We start from the raw sequence: 13893 nt of genomic DNA on the forward strand, positions 1-13893 counted from the left end.
TCGCTATCCATTTTATAAATATTACAGATTATTTAACAGTTGTTTATAACAGCTCTATGAGATGTTATGTGCCATAAATGTTTGTGCTTTTTCTGTCTGTCTCTCTCACTCTTTTCTTTTGTTCCCTTATAACCCCTTCCGGTTCGCTGGCTTTCTCCTAATAAACGAGGTACGTTGAATGATCTCAATGGATGTATGTCATACTCTTATGTGATACATTAGAAGTGTTCAGATCAATCGGACACTCAGATCTACATTCTCCGTGTCAAGCAGCTGAACAGGACAGGTTTAAAAAAAAAAAAAAAAAAAAAAAAGCATGCATCACAAAACAAAAGTCAACATTAAAAAAAAACAAAAACAAAAAACGACTAGACGCAGGCGTCGTAAAGTCTATATTCGGTAAGTAAGGTGCGTTGTAACCCGGGGACTACCTGTATTTAAAAAAAAAAAAAAACATGCTATCAGTACATCGGCCAATACCACTCAGCCGGGTGTCGGAGTGGGTATCGGGAGCCAAAAAATGGTATCGTTACAACAGTCTTCTTCTGTACAAGTCCTTCCAATGTTTGCCGTTGACGCGGAACTGAGCTTACTTCTTTTTCAGGGAAAAGCAGGAAAGGACGGCCTCCCTGGGGAACTGGGTCTGCCGGTGAGGGACGGAATTGGTGATGTCTGTCCTTTGGCGCCACAAAATAATCTGTTAAATAACATATGTCGACAGGGGGAACCGGGGCCTCGTGGCTACGTGGGACCTCCGGGCATTGATGGAGGACGGGTAAAATGCTTCGATGAAAAATGCTGGGGTTTTCCCTCCCAAAACCATATTTTTTTCAAATTTTGAAGCTACCATCTATAATATACCTTTTCTTCAATGGGGGTTAATTCCTAGTAAGAACCGTTTAACGCACTGACACCATTTATTGACCAGAACGACCGGAATTCCCGTACGATGCAGGCTCCCACTCTAAAAATGACCGTTCGCACAAAAATGCAGATTTTTGGAAGAAAATATTACATTTCAAAATGCTACTTTCCTAAAGTTTGTCCAAATCACATTAGAAATTTCAGGATATTGAAGGGCTCTCAGAACAGGGACTTATAGGTGCCTTTGTTCCCTGTAGGCTTATGGTACATATTTGTGGTTCGGGACCTGCTGATTTACCTGTTGTTTTTCTTTTAAAATCTAAAAAAAAATATATTTTTTTTCTCATTCTCTGCCACCCTCCCACTTGAAATGGATTGGACGTTTGCTAGTGACAAATAATTTGTGGGAGGGAAGATGCAACTTGGCCAGAAGAAAAACAAACTTATTGGCTGCCAATGAAGGCAGGAAACGTCCAATCCATTCGAAGTGGAGGGGTGGCTCTCCTCGAGTGGAACGTTGCTCGTCAACATTTGTTTTCGTATCCAGGGCGAGAAAGGCGACATTGGTCTTCGTGGTCTTCCGGGCGAGGTGAGACGGACACTTTGTCAAGAGGGCGTGGTCTGGGTTTTTCCAAGGTTTATCAAGTTTTTCTCTCTGCCCCAGATATTTTTCAAGCACACATTGGTCCCGGGTCAGATGGGAGCTCCCGGGCGACCCGGATCTCCAGGAGCCCCCGGAGAGCCGGGTACCTTGACGCCTATGTCTCTCGCTACTCGGACACGCGCGGTGGACGCGACTGATCTTTTGCGTATTTCTGGATTCCTCAGGACTCGTGGGCTTTCCAGGACTGCGGGGGGAGCCAGGTAACCCCCGAGAACTGATCGAAAGCGACGTCGCCAGCACTAGGCTAGGCTTCGGACATCAAACGCTGTTCTCCTCACCAGGGGAAGGGCCTAATGGTCCACCGGGCCCTCGAGGGCCGCCGGGCTTCGCGGGACCTAAAGGAGAGCGAGGAGAGCCTGGGCCGGTCGTCATCGGGCCTCCGGGACCTGACGGTGTCCCGGGCGGTGCCGGACCCGAGGGAGAACCGGGAGAACCCGGAATACCAGGTCGTGTTCACTTTGAATGAAGCAGTGCCCCAATTTAGCAGGTGTCACTTGGCGGTCCAAAATTTGGGCTGGCCTGATGGAAAGCTCATTCTTACTATGTTCCTAGTGAGTTTTTTTGCGTTGGTTCAAGACATGATTTTTTTCCTCATTAGCTTAGAGCCTGGAACTCATTCGTAGGATTTCATTTCAATTGAAGGAGTCAAATCGGGGCCTTTAGCGCTCAATTGGTAGTGTTACTCATCAGGTTATCCCATCTCTGAGGGTCCCCTTTCAATGTGTTCTTGTGACACAGAAGCATAAATTTTCCCCTATTTTGGAAGGGAAAATGGTTCTCAATTGCCTTAACTGTCCAAACCAGGGTTGCTCATTACGTCGATCGCAACGGTAGTGTGAGTAGATTGTGGCATCAAGAAAAAAAAAATTCATGGCAAAAAAAGGCTTAATATGTTTTGTTGTGCAATATTCCTGCTGAGCTTTGTACGCTGTCCAAGTGACCTGGTCTTTTAGTTTGCTATGAGCTGGAGTGCTCATTTGATAACTTCGGTAGAATGAGCTAACCCCTAGCTACCTAGGAAACTAGTACACTTAAGGGCCACTACTACGGGATGATAAATCATTAGAAATAAAGACAGGTAATCAGAGAACCTGCCAGCAAATTTCAGGCATGAAAATGGGTCAGGGGTTTTAAAAAGGTGAGAAGGGTGTGGAGGAAATATGTTCCGGTACACTGTACAACCCAACAAAATATTGAGCTCTGTCGACCCACACTGTGTTTCAGCAGGGCCGTGCAGAGACCGTTGGAGGGGCGGGTGCTCGTCGATCAAAAGGGGCACATCAACAACTACTTACAGTTGGGAGAACAAGTATTTGATACACTGCCAATGGGAAAACCCATTGGCAGTGTATCAAATATAAATACACCTTAAAACAACATAACTTCAATTTTTAACCAGCTTTAGGTAATAATTGGCTGCAACTGTGACATACTTTAATTAGGAGGGGGCAACAGTGAATAGAAATCAACGCTGTCATCAACACTTTCTGGCTGTCACTCAGTCTGTCTGCCTCTTTTCTTCCTTCAACCTCTGCATCAAAACTTCCTTCCTCAACTTGTTCATCTGAGAACAAACCACATCAGATGGTCACTGAACCACCAACAGCTCAGTTTTCTCAAAAGTATTATTTCATTATTATCCATACTTAACAACTCTAGCACCTAATAATAAAGCAACGGCATAAAATCCTGTAGAAAAATAACATCGTAATTGTGTTTATAATTGTATTTTACACCCGACTATCCTTGCAAACGTATTCTTACCAAGTGTGCTATTCACCCAGCTGATGAGGTATCCACTGCCTTTATCAGATTCAACTCTTTTTTTATCCCTCAATCTCCTTTCCTTACAAGACATATCTATATAATGAAATATAAATCTTATTAAAAAAAAAAAAAAAATCAGACTCCCTGGTGGCTTTTATTTTTAAAGCTTTCTTAATTCCTTTCTCTCTCAATAACTATGGAGGTGGATTTGTGTCTTTATTATTCAATCCAAAAAAAAGTTGCTTCAATCAAAAACAAAGTTGCTTCAATCAAAATAAATATTTTTAATCCCAAAAAAGTCACTTCAATTTAAAAAAAAAAAAAAAATTGTTTTTGATTGAAAAAAATTAATTTGAGACAGAAAAAAGCATTTGAAATTTTTTTCTTGATTGAATCATCTTTTCACACTGAAGTAATGTTTTGCGTTTGGGCCACATTTTGGCTAGGACATTTGTGTCTTTATTATTATTCAAACAAAAAATAAGTTGCTTCAAACAAAAAAAAAAAAACAACCAAAAAAAAGTCACTTAAAAAAAATTCTATCATAGAAAAAGTTTACACGTTTCCATCATCGTTTAACAAAGTGAGCAGCCTCAGAGGGTTTGAGTAGACTCACTATGAAGCATTTAATAAAGCCAACCATTTTCTTACTACTTTATTGTTGTTTAAAAATAATTCGGTGGGGCAGTAACATGTTTAAAACATGTAATTCTTACATTTCGAAGTGCTTAAAAAGCATTTATAAATGATACTTTGGGGGGAAAAAGTGAAAAAACATCTTATATATGTATCTTTTCCCAATGTAAAATCTGAATAAATGCATTGAACACGCGCAAAAAGTTGTGTGTGTGTGGGGGGCGCTACTTCGCGGTTTTCACTTATTGCAGCGGGTTCTGGTCCCCATTCACCGCGAAAAACGACGGATCCTTGTATTTCTGAAAAGCTTTAAGAAGCAAGAATCATTCCCGCCACTCGTCGGGCCGGTGTTGTGCCGACACCGGCCGTCATCTCAAGTCCAAGCCGAAAATAACGCGTCTCAGGCGGACGACGGGAGCGATGCGAGGCGCCCCACTCCATCCGAGAGCAGGCCGCTAAATTTGGCTGAACAGTGCGTTTCTTCGTTTATATTACCGCTAAATACACAAGCTTGACGCCAATTTAACGGGAGCTATTTTTTCATGGGAGATTTGCCTAGCTCTAGCAGTGTTCAACGCAAGCTGCAACGAATAGCAGTAACTTTATTATATCGCAAAATATGAAAACGATTGAAACCCTTACTCACCAAATTCAAACTGCTGGCAAATACAAGCAAGTGTGTATGCTGCACTCTGGTCTGCCCCGGTGTGGATAAGGCCTGCTTTTTGTTTTCGCAGCTTTGCAATGCAACCAAAGGCTCTACTAGCAGTCCCTGTACACGTAAAGAGTGCGCGCGATTGGATTAATGGAACGCAGTTTGGGCCGATGATTGGTTCTCGTCAGCGAAGCATCTGGAAGGATTTGCTGACTGTCCAAGTGTCACTGTTTTAAAGGACCGATTTCTAATTTGCTCAGTTTCCATACTAAGTTAATCACATGATGATAATAATAATAATAATTAAATAAAATCTCCCGACCCCCCCACTTCCCTCCCAAAAAGAATTTCTCCCCGGATCTACGCAATTCACGTAGGTCGCCCTTTTTGACTTCAAAACGGCGAATTTCGCCGAAAGGTGAGAAATTTTTATGCCTGAAATTTAATGTGGTGTTTTAGTATAGCTTGGGACAAATTAGGCCATTTACATGTAAAACATTTGACCGACAAATAAATTGAGCTTGGACCATTAACCCAATAAAACTAAGTCAAGGTAATCGTATTCTTTCCAAGTTAAGATGCTAACGTGCCGACTCACTCATTCAGACTTCCGGCAAGGCGGTGTCGGGGCACCAGGTGAGAGAGGTCGGAAAGGCCTCATCGGACCGCCCGGGACCAGGGGACAGGAAGGGTCTGAAGGTCAGGAGCTCGAAAGAAACTTCTCGAAAATACGTCGTCGATAATTGGCGTCGCTCGTTTGATCGTCAGGTGATAAGGGGGACGTGTGTGTCGTCTGTCCTGTTGTTGCGGGGCCCCCCGGACCGCCAGGTGAACCAGGGGAACCAGGCTCAGATGGGCTCAAAGGTAAAAACACAAAAAATGCTACAACATAATCACACGGGACAGTTGGACATTGACGTCGGAGTTGCTAGGACTTGAATCCTTTATCGTCATCAATGCTACCACTCACTGATGGTCTGTTATTGTTGGGTGAAGACATCTCAGCTCTCATCCACAAGGCTATCTCATATATAAGTAAAGCCTGAGTGGATGCGTTCCCAGGGAAGGGGCAGACCATCTGCTATTGTTGCTCAGTATGGTTGGCGGCAGGGCAGAGGCGGTTGCATAGGGCGCCATCCAGTGGATACACTGAAAATGCTACGCTTCCCCAAAATGCCAAAATTCAAATATCTTTCAATAAGCTATTCTCTGTTGTGTTCTCTGCTGCTCCAGGTGAATCTGGCGCTCCAGGGTCCAAAGGTGAAAGAGGACCAGAAGGTTTTGCTGGATCACCTGGTCCACAGGTGAGCCGCAACGGCTGCCGCTAACGAAACCTCATCCTGAGGTTGAGCGGGGTCCTTTCGAATGGGTGTCGGACGTTCGGAGAGCCAGAATCACAGTGGCAGGCATGAATGCAGTCAGCAAAAGGTTTGCATGTCTGTTGGCTCTGCAGGGCCTCTTTGGCGTCCCGGGACTGCCGGGACGTCCCGGTCTAACGGGGGACCCGGGCATCATGAGGAGGATTGGGCAGAAGGGGGAAGTCGGGGACACAGGAAACTTTGGGGCTCCGGGTCGTGAAGGTGAAGAAGGACTTCCTGGAATCCCAGGACCCAAAGGCAGTCCTGGACTAAAGGGAAACCCTGTGAGTGTCTTATTAAGTTTGTCCATTAAACTGTAAACCATTGGAGTTGTAGGATGCCTCAGCTGCCTCTCTTTCTGGTGGTATGATTTATTTTTATATTAAATAAAACTGCCAATTGGCGAAGCCATGAGTCGCTGTACGTGCAAGATGTTTTTTTATTTGCAGGGACCTCAAGGATCAAAAGGTGAAAGGGGTCCTATTGGAATTACTGGTTTCAGAGGACCATCTGGACAAATGGGACCACCGGGGCCACCTGGAATCGGGCCTCCTGGACGACCGGGTCCACCGGGGAATGTGGGAGTTTTGGGCCAGCCTGGGCAGCCCGGTGAACCGGGTAAGGCTAGCCCGCTGTGAGTTGAGAATCAAAGGCTGAATCTAAGCAATGATTCTTAGGAGAAAAAGGTTCTCCTGGTGAAATCAGAACCAGTCTGGGAGATCCCGGCCAGAAAGGAGCAAAAGGTTCTTATGGGAATCCTGGATCGGAAGGTGAGGATAGCATTGGATCTCATCAAAATGGATCTGGACCTCTTCTTCAAATTGAGAACACAATCTTATCTTTCTGTTGAACTCAGGAGTGATGGGTCCTCCTGGAAATCTAGGGTTGGCGGGGCGGAGGGGAGAAAGGGGACAAAAAGGATTCACTGTACAGGGCCCTCCAGGCTTTCCAGGAGTCAAAGGTGAACATTTAAAAATGTGCCTTTTCCTGATTTGACTGAAGAGTCACCCTTTTGTGTCTGTCTCAGGATTCAAAGGCCTAGCAGGAGCCCCAGGTGTGCCAAGTTATGGAAGTAAGGGGCGTTCCGGACCGTCGGGACCTCCGGGAAGACCCGGGCCCAAGGTGACGTGAAGGCACTTTGTGGAAGAACCCCTCCCCTTCCCTCCCGATGACTCAGCTCCTCATCTGCGAATCTTCTCGTAACAGGGCAACGCTGGCTTTGGTTTTCCGGGCCAGCAGGGCCAATTGGGGCCGCAAGGAGAGGAAGGCTCAGTGGGATTGCCAGGGTCGCAAGGGTCACAAGGAGCTGTTGGACTTCCAGGATCCAAAGGACAAGATGGAGCACCAGGTCCCAAAGGTAGATTGAAGCTGTAATGCGCAGTTTCTTTTTCCCAAATTCTTCCAATCTTATTCTATCGATGTGTTTTAGGTTCCCGGGGTCTGGATGGGCTTCCCGGACCACCTGGTCCCTTTGGACCTTGCTTTTTAGGCGCGCCTGGACCCGTGGGCCAGCCGGGGCCCATGGGTGTCATTGGCTTCACAGGTAAAGAGTATTTGTTTTGTGCCAACTCTTCAACGTGATACATGTTGTTCTACAGGTGGACGGGGTCTGAAGGGAGAGAAAGGTGATCCTGGTCAACCCGGAATGGGAGCTCTTGGGCCACAAGGACTGTCGGGGGTCCCTGGTTTTGATGGAACTCCAGGTCCACCGGGAAGCATTGGTTTGAAGGGACAGGCTGGGACCCCTGGACAGCCAGGAAATCCAGGTATGGAGGAGTATGTCAGTCTTGCCACCTGGTCTTTCCTCCCCGTCTGCCACCCAATAGTGGAAGGCAAAGATTTTTGCATGGAATGATGTGTCACTTAATTACATGCAAATTATTTCGACCAGACATAATAGAAATGGCTTTCCTGAAAACTGAAGGCACAGGAACTCACTAAAATAAGATGGAACTTTCACTCCACTCTTTAAGATTTGTGTACGTGTGTTAGGTATCAGTGGGTACTCTGGTCTACCAGGGCCCCGAGGGATTCCAGGGAGCCTAGGGACACCAGGAGAGCCCGGAAGCCCCGGGCCAAATGGTGAAATGCCGTCACGACAAATGAATTTGTCCGCCTCTGAATGGCTGACAGCTACTGGCTCTTACAGGCCAAGAAGGTGTCAATGGTGCCACGGGTTCACAGGGGCCACCTGGACCTCAGGGAGACCGAGGAGAAACGGGACCTAAAGGAATGCAGACCACTGTGCAGATGATTGGAGATCCCGGAGGTCCAGGAGAGCCTGGTAGTCTGTCGTTTAGTTTTAGTCAACAGTGACTCTAAATGTTTTCATCTGCACATTTCAAAAGTTTCAGTCCAAAAATAAATAAAGGTTTCCAACAATTTCGTATGAACATTGACAGACGAGCACATATTGCAGTGTCTACAAGGACAACGCCAACTTGGTGATAATAATACACACTCAGCAGGAAAAATATTACATTGTTACACCCGGATGCCGCCAACTGTATGTAAAAAAAGTTGTCCAAGAGTTTAAGACGACGCTCGCCACGCTACATGCTAATGTCAATGCTACACGCTATGAGTTACATTTAATGTGTGATAATCACTCAGCACTGACCTTATGATGATGACTGATAGTCATATAATCTGCGATCATTCCGTCTAGCTGCAGGTCACCCAAATTCTCGCCTGTCTCTTCGTCTTTAGGACTTGTAGGTCCAACTGGCGCTAAGGGCAATCAAGGTGCCACGGGGCCTCCGGGTCTTGACGGCACCGACGGCAGACCAGGAATAGCCGGACACCAAGGTATTTTTGACAGAATGTTCAGTTTTTTCTTTGTTTGCCCCACGCCTGTTTGTTTGTGAAGACTTCAAGTCCAACCGCGACTGACAATCAGTGAAGCAAGATGACCACACTCAATCGTTTGCGGGAGAAATGACTGTTATTTTTCCTCAGGACCTCCTGGAGAACCAGGTAGAGATGGAGAAATGGGTCCTCCCGGTTCCTGCGGTCCCCCTGGCAACTTGGGTGACATGGGACTACCCGGTCAGTCCTAAGAGAATTTTTGTTCTAACACTTCTGAAGGAGTTTAGGACCAGTAAATTTGTCTGTGTGAGCTCAGTGGAGTGTGCAAATCGAGAAATATTCATGATTGACAGTTTCAAATAGGTCAATAATAAATTCAATAAATTGGAACTGGGTGCACCCTTCCAAATTAAAATGTTCGTTAGCCAATGTGGTTGAATTCACAAAGCACTCAGACACGTCTGTGGATGGATTGAGAAGGCTGCAGAACTTTACTGAAGTCTTGGTTATGATGCCTCCCTTTACTTGGTAATATCAAAGGTTGCCCAAATATCATTGGACACATGGACTTGCTTATCACAAGAGGCCTTCACCTAAATTCGAAATCATAACAGTGGCAGGTCAATTAACTGAATGCCCAAGTGAGTAACACACAAGTTCTTTCCCGACAGCTGTGTAATGATCAGGGCTTTTATTATTTCTGGTGACGTAGGTTATTATTAAAGGGTATTACAAAACCTGGGGAAATGCTAATATTCCATCATTTATCCATTAACGCATGCCTTTTGGATTCATATCATGCCACTTCGTGTAATTACACACATCGCAAAACCAAGAAAATGATAGAAATTTGGCTCGAGTGTGAAGCTAAAAGGACCCGCAATCTAGCATTTTGTGTGCGTGACGTCACTACAAGGAAACAACCGGCTCAGTGCTTAGTACTGAATGGCGGACAATTTTGTTTCTAGAGACAGCGACGAATCCGACGTAACGAACGTTCTTCTAATGGTAACGAGGAGAGTTATGATCCTTTCTTTGGTGTTTTGGGTTATCAATTTGAGCCCAAACGAAAGCCAATGCAGCCTAATGAAAGGATCACTGAGGGGAGCAATCACACTGATGAAACACCGGCAAGAGATCGTGTGGGAAACACCAAAAGGTTTGTTTTGCATTTCTTTTTGTGAAGCTGATACACCCTGACTGCAAAATAATGAATAGAATAATTATCATTTATGGTGCTATCATAGGTTTTCGCTCTGCCAACGGACACAAATATGAACGGGATTAGAGGATTTGTTCTATATATTTTACGAGCGATCATTTCCAGTCCTATATCCAATGCGTGATATGTTTTTTATTATAAAAGAGTACTCACTCTGGCCATTTCGAGCATGGCTGCTCTGCTCCTTTGGTTAGCCTGAGGTGGTCTCATCAGAGCCAGTCATTGTCCTCTTTCTTGATATCTCGGGACATTTAGGTGGCTGCGCGTGTATGGTGGGCACCGCATTTGCTTTCATCGGTAATTTCTTAGTAAAACCTGATTTCATTTGTCCATAGTTCGAATAGCTTTCAGGAGTAAAATGCGCACCACACAAAACCGTGCCGGAGGCCGGGTCTGCAAAATTAGCTCTCGTGGCACGGACGAACTTTACTCATTGTCTGCGTAGTCCAGCTCTTTTTCTCGCGTTCGGGAACTCATGGGTACTACATTGCGACAAATGGCTATTTGTACACCACATAGCATGACAGGTTTGAACCATTTTAGCGATTTTTTGATAAAACACAAACGCAACTCTCTCGTCGATAAACAACGATGGCACCTGTCTCGACCTTTTGTTTCCTTGTTGTGACGTCTCCGCCCCATTCGGCTGTTTCCGGAATACTTTCGGAAATGTTGGTAATTTGCTATCTATTTTCGGTAATTGCTCATGAATGTGATTTATTTTTTGTTAACTTTATTAATATTTGTTATCTTGCCAAATAACGGTTCTATTGATATCTCACAGCCCCTTAGTATTATAATACCCTTTAAGTTGAGGTCAGCACCTGCACCAGTCCAGCACGAAACTCTGATATTCCCTCCTTTTGTAGTTTTTACTACAACACAATCAGTAGTTTTTGACATTCATCAAACTAATGCAGCGGAACTTATCACATGGTTGACAAAGCTTTTTCAGTTATTGTTATTTCTTTTTTCCCCCGTCACATTCTTCGATAAGAAGTATCCCAACACCCTTTCGACCTGTCCCTTTATTGAAACCGTTTGCAAGTTCAGTTCTGCAGAATCCTGGTGAAAATTAGTCCTGACGAATGGGACAGGTGTCCAATGATTGTGGATGGGTTTCATTCCAATTGGAAATACTAAATTTCAAAGTATTACACCAAAAGGCGGTACAATCGGAAGCTCGCAATACCCTTTTTGGAGGAAAATGTTCCAAACCTTTGTCAAAAATACACATGCACAATTGTTTCGTCAAAGCGGGACCTACTGTAACTACTGTCCTAAATATATCCAGGTTCCCGGGATATTAACCAAACAAGTCCGTAAAAAACTCAAAAGTCCTGTTGATATAATGCACAGTGACTCTTCTGGACTCTTGGGTGAAAACTGGCTGCATCTTTTTTCCAGGTCGCAAAGGCGAAAAAGGCTCCGCGGGGCCCTGTGGAGAATCTGGTTTTAATGGAAATGATGGGGCGGAAGGACTGAAAGGCGCAAAAGGGGAACCTAGTCTACCTGGACCTGGACCTAAAGGATATCCTGGAGAAAAGGTTTCTGACATTTTTTTTGTGATGGGAAATGGTTTTCTTGGAATGAAGTGACTTCCACATGAAAAGCATATTTTTTTGTCATTATTTTAATTCTCCGACGTCAAATGACCAGTTCAGATCAATGCAAAAGACTATCTTTTATCAAGTTCTGTTTTGTATGTCAATAAGCAGAAGATCGCCACGCTATCGCTTCTGGCACAAAGTCTCCAGTCGGTCTTATCAATCACTTCTTCCAGGGACAGCCAGCTTGCGCAGGTCCCGCTGGTACCAAAGGAATGCCAGGAGACAGAGGAGACTTTGGTCCTCCGGGCGCTCGTGGTCTCGGTGGCCCTAAAGGAAATGCCGGACTGCCTGGTTGCAGAGGTCTTAGTCTTGATTCAATGTTGGATTTCATATAACCAGATCATGGTGAACGTTTGCTCTTTGTCTCAGGTCTTCCTGGTTCTCCTGGTGAAAAAGCTTGTGATGGACCTCCTGGGGTCAGTGGACCTCCAGGACCGAGCGGTCTTACAGGTGCCTGAGCGGGTTTTTCTATAATTGTCAACATTTTGAAAATGTGATTAATGTGTGTCCGAATCAGGTAACAAGGGGACCCCTGGAGATCCGGGTCCATCTGGCCCCAGAGGAAACCAGGGACAAGATGGCATACCGGGACCTCCTGGAGAGAAAGGAGCCATGGGAGGTGAACGCACTGGGGTTAATTTTGCTCTCAGAAAAGGGGTCTCGGGACTTGTGTCATCAAGAGATTTAGCAATGTTGGCTACTCTACTCGGTTGTAACACAATTTTGGACTCACACCGAGTGGAAGGAAAATATTTCCGTATGAAGAGGCCCAGATTCAATCTCTTGCGGACCCCAGCCACCCCTATTATTTGCGTTTCAGACCCATTTGTCACAATCTTACCTCTTTCTCCAGAACCTGGAACTGGCGCGAGGGGACCTGACGGGAAAAAGGGTTCACCGGGTGAGTTTGGAACATCTTTGTTATTTGTTTGGAAGAGAAAAAAAATCTTAACGCTTGTTCTCAGGCTGCGTCGGAGAAAGAGGACCTCCTGGTACTTGCGGTCATCCGGGGCCTCCTGGCCCTCAAGGAAATCCGGGTTGTCCTGGTCCACCTGGGTCACCTGGACCCGCTGGTCTTCGTGGCAGCCAGGGACCTTGCATTGCAGGAGAAAAAGGAGCAAAAGGACTGCGAGGACAGCAGGGACCAAGAGGTTGACTTATTATTAAGGGCTATATTCATCAATGTGACTCGACTTGGCGGAAAAGCCGATTGTTCCCGTAGGATTGTGAGTTTCCACTTTGCTCGTAGGTCAACCGGGCTGTCGAGGCCCTCCTGGACCGCCGGGACCTGGTCTGAAAGGGGAGAAAGGCTCTAAAGGGGCAACCGGTAACACGGGAAGCCCAGGTTGCCACGGTGATCCTGGCCCGCGAGGCAGCCCGGTCAGCACTTGCGCCGTCACCTCATAGATGCGGTCTCACCCAAAGTTTTGTTTGAAAGAACTGAAGGAAATGTTTCCAGGGTGCAGATGGAGCGCCTGGAGCACCGGGTCCCAAAGGCCTAATGGGATACACTGGGGCTACAGGACCAGTCGGTAAGACCACCTCGCCTCCTGGTTTTTTTTCTCTGCCGGCTTCAATTTTTGTGATTTTTTTCAGGCATTAAGGGTGACGACGGTCGGATGGGCATCAAAGGCTTGTGCGGACCTGCGGGACCAACAGGGAGACAAGGTAAGACCACTTGGGTCACATTCTGTTCTGCCCGTACACTGTAAATTCTGATTAGTAGGGTTTACTTGAAAAAATGTTCAATTGCCTTAATATGATGAAGTAACAGTAGGTCCAATGAGACCAAGGGTGTCCAAACCGGTCCTCATGGGCCACTGTGGGTCCTGATTTTTGTTTCTACCAATCGAGCACAGACCGTTTAACCAATGAGGTTTCTGCTAAATCAAACAGCACCTGATTACAATCAACTTGTAAGACACCAAATTGGTGCAAAGGCCATAATGTATGGATTTTAGTCAAATGGCTTTACTAACCCAGCAATTTTAGCACAAGTAGCCACAAGTCAAAAATTGCACTTGTAAGTCAAGGTACCACTGAGTTACAACGCCTGGTCATGGAACAACATATACTGTACTTTGGACTGCTTTTTCAAACACTGTGCTAACAGGACCGAGGGGGAAGGACGTGTCCAGGGAGGTGGTGGTTTTGGCAGGAGACCAAGGTTTGCCCGGAGATCAGGGACTGCCCGGACAACCAGGGGCCCCGGGAACTCGAGGGAGAAACGGCGATCCAGGTGACTCCTTTGGGCAAAATTGCCTTCAGGAACTCCCAATCAAGCAGTTTGCCATTCCTCGTGTCGCTCT

The 13893-nt window shown here is 45.8% G+C and overlaps 1 protein-coding gene and 1 long non-coding RNA gene across 2 annotated transcripts in view; one reads left to right on the forward strand and one right to left on the reverse strand.

The window, feature by feature from the left end:
* The window catches only part of col4a3 (collagen, type IV, alpha 3), a 37761-nt gene that overhangs the window by 18888 nt on the left and 4980 nt on the right, over nucleotides 1-13893 (forward strand). The window contains exons 16-46 of the mRNA XM_057838801.1: nucleotides 605-649; nucleotides 722-775; nucleotides 1412-1453; nucleotides 1529-1610; nucleotides 1693-1728; nucleotides 1810-1974; nucleotides 5193-5285; nucleotides 5355-5450; nucleotides 5820-5890; nucleotides 6040-6228; nucleotides 6394-6562; nucleotides 6622-6714; nucleotides 6801-6905; nucleotides 6972-7066; nucleotides 7151-7301; nucleotides 7374-7487; nucleotides 7543-7710; nucleotides 7937-8026; nucleotides 8094-8228; nucleotides 8654-8752; nucleotides 8903-8992; nucleotides 11382-11521; nucleotides 11758-11884; nucleotides 11954-12034; nucleotides 12102-12203; nucleotides 12438-12485; nucleotides 12550-12735; nucleotides 12834-12964; nucleotides 13044-13116; nucleotides 13181-13252; nucleotides 13698-13823. Coding sequence (XP_057694784.1) covers nucleotides 605-649; nucleotides 722-775; nucleotides 1412-1453; nucleotides 1529-1610; nucleotides 1693-1728; nucleotides 1810-1974; nucleotides 5193-5285; nucleotides 5355-5450; nucleotides 5820-5890; nucleotides 6040-6228; nucleotides 6394-6562; nucleotides 6622-6714; nucleotides 6801-6905; nucleotides 6972-7066; nucleotides 7151-7301; nucleotides 7374-7487; nucleotides 7543-7710; nucleotides 7937-8026; nucleotides 8094-8228; nucleotides 8654-8752; nucleotides 8903-8992; nucleotides 11382-11521; nucleotides 11758-11884; nucleotides 11954-12034; nucleotides 12102-12203; nucleotides 12438-12485; nucleotides 12550-12735; nucleotides 12834-12964; nucleotides 13044-13116; nucleotides 13181-13252; nucleotides 13698-13823 — 3268 coding nt within the window. The remainder of the gene's footprint in view (nucleotides 1-604; nucleotides 650-721; nucleotides 776-1411; nucleotides 1454-1528; nucleotides 1611-1692; nucleotides 1729-1809; nucleotides 1975-5192; nucleotides 5286-5354; nucleotides 5451-5819; nucleotides 5891-6039; nucleotides 6229-6393; nucleotides 6563-6621; nucleotides 6715-6800; nucleotides 6906-6971; nucleotides 7067-7150; nucleotides 7302-7373; nucleotides 7488-7542; nucleotides 7711-7936; nucleotides 8027-8093; nucleotides 8229-8653; nucleotides 8753-8902; nucleotides 8993-11381; nucleotides 11522-11757; nucleotides 11885-11953; nucleotides 12035-12101; nucleotides 12204-12437; nucleotides 12486-12549; nucleotides 12736-12833; nucleotides 12965-13043; nucleotides 13117-13180; nucleotides 13253-13697; nucleotides 13824-13893) is intronic.
* Nucleotides 11607-13893, reverse strand: part of LOC130917420 (uncharacterized) — a 28515-nt gene continuing 26228 nt past the window's right edge. Inside the window, exons 2-3 of the long non-coding RNA XR_009063461.1 lie at nucleotides 12426-13228; nucleotides 11607-12052 (exon numbers count right to left, since the gene is read on the reverse strand). This is a non-coding gene — a long non-coding RNA (uncharacterized LOC130917420). The remainder of the gene's footprint in view (nucleotides 12053-12425; nucleotides 13229-13893) is intronic.

The sequence above is a fragment of the Corythoichthys intestinalis genome, chromosome 6 (genome assembly GCF_030265065.1).
Source record: "Corythoichthys intestinalis isolate RoL2023-P3 chromosome 6, ASM3026506v1, whole genome shotgun sequence".
Lineage (NCBI taxonomy): Eukaryota > Metazoa > Chordata > Actinopteri > Syngnathiformes > Syngnathidae > Corythoichthys > Corythoichthys intestinalis.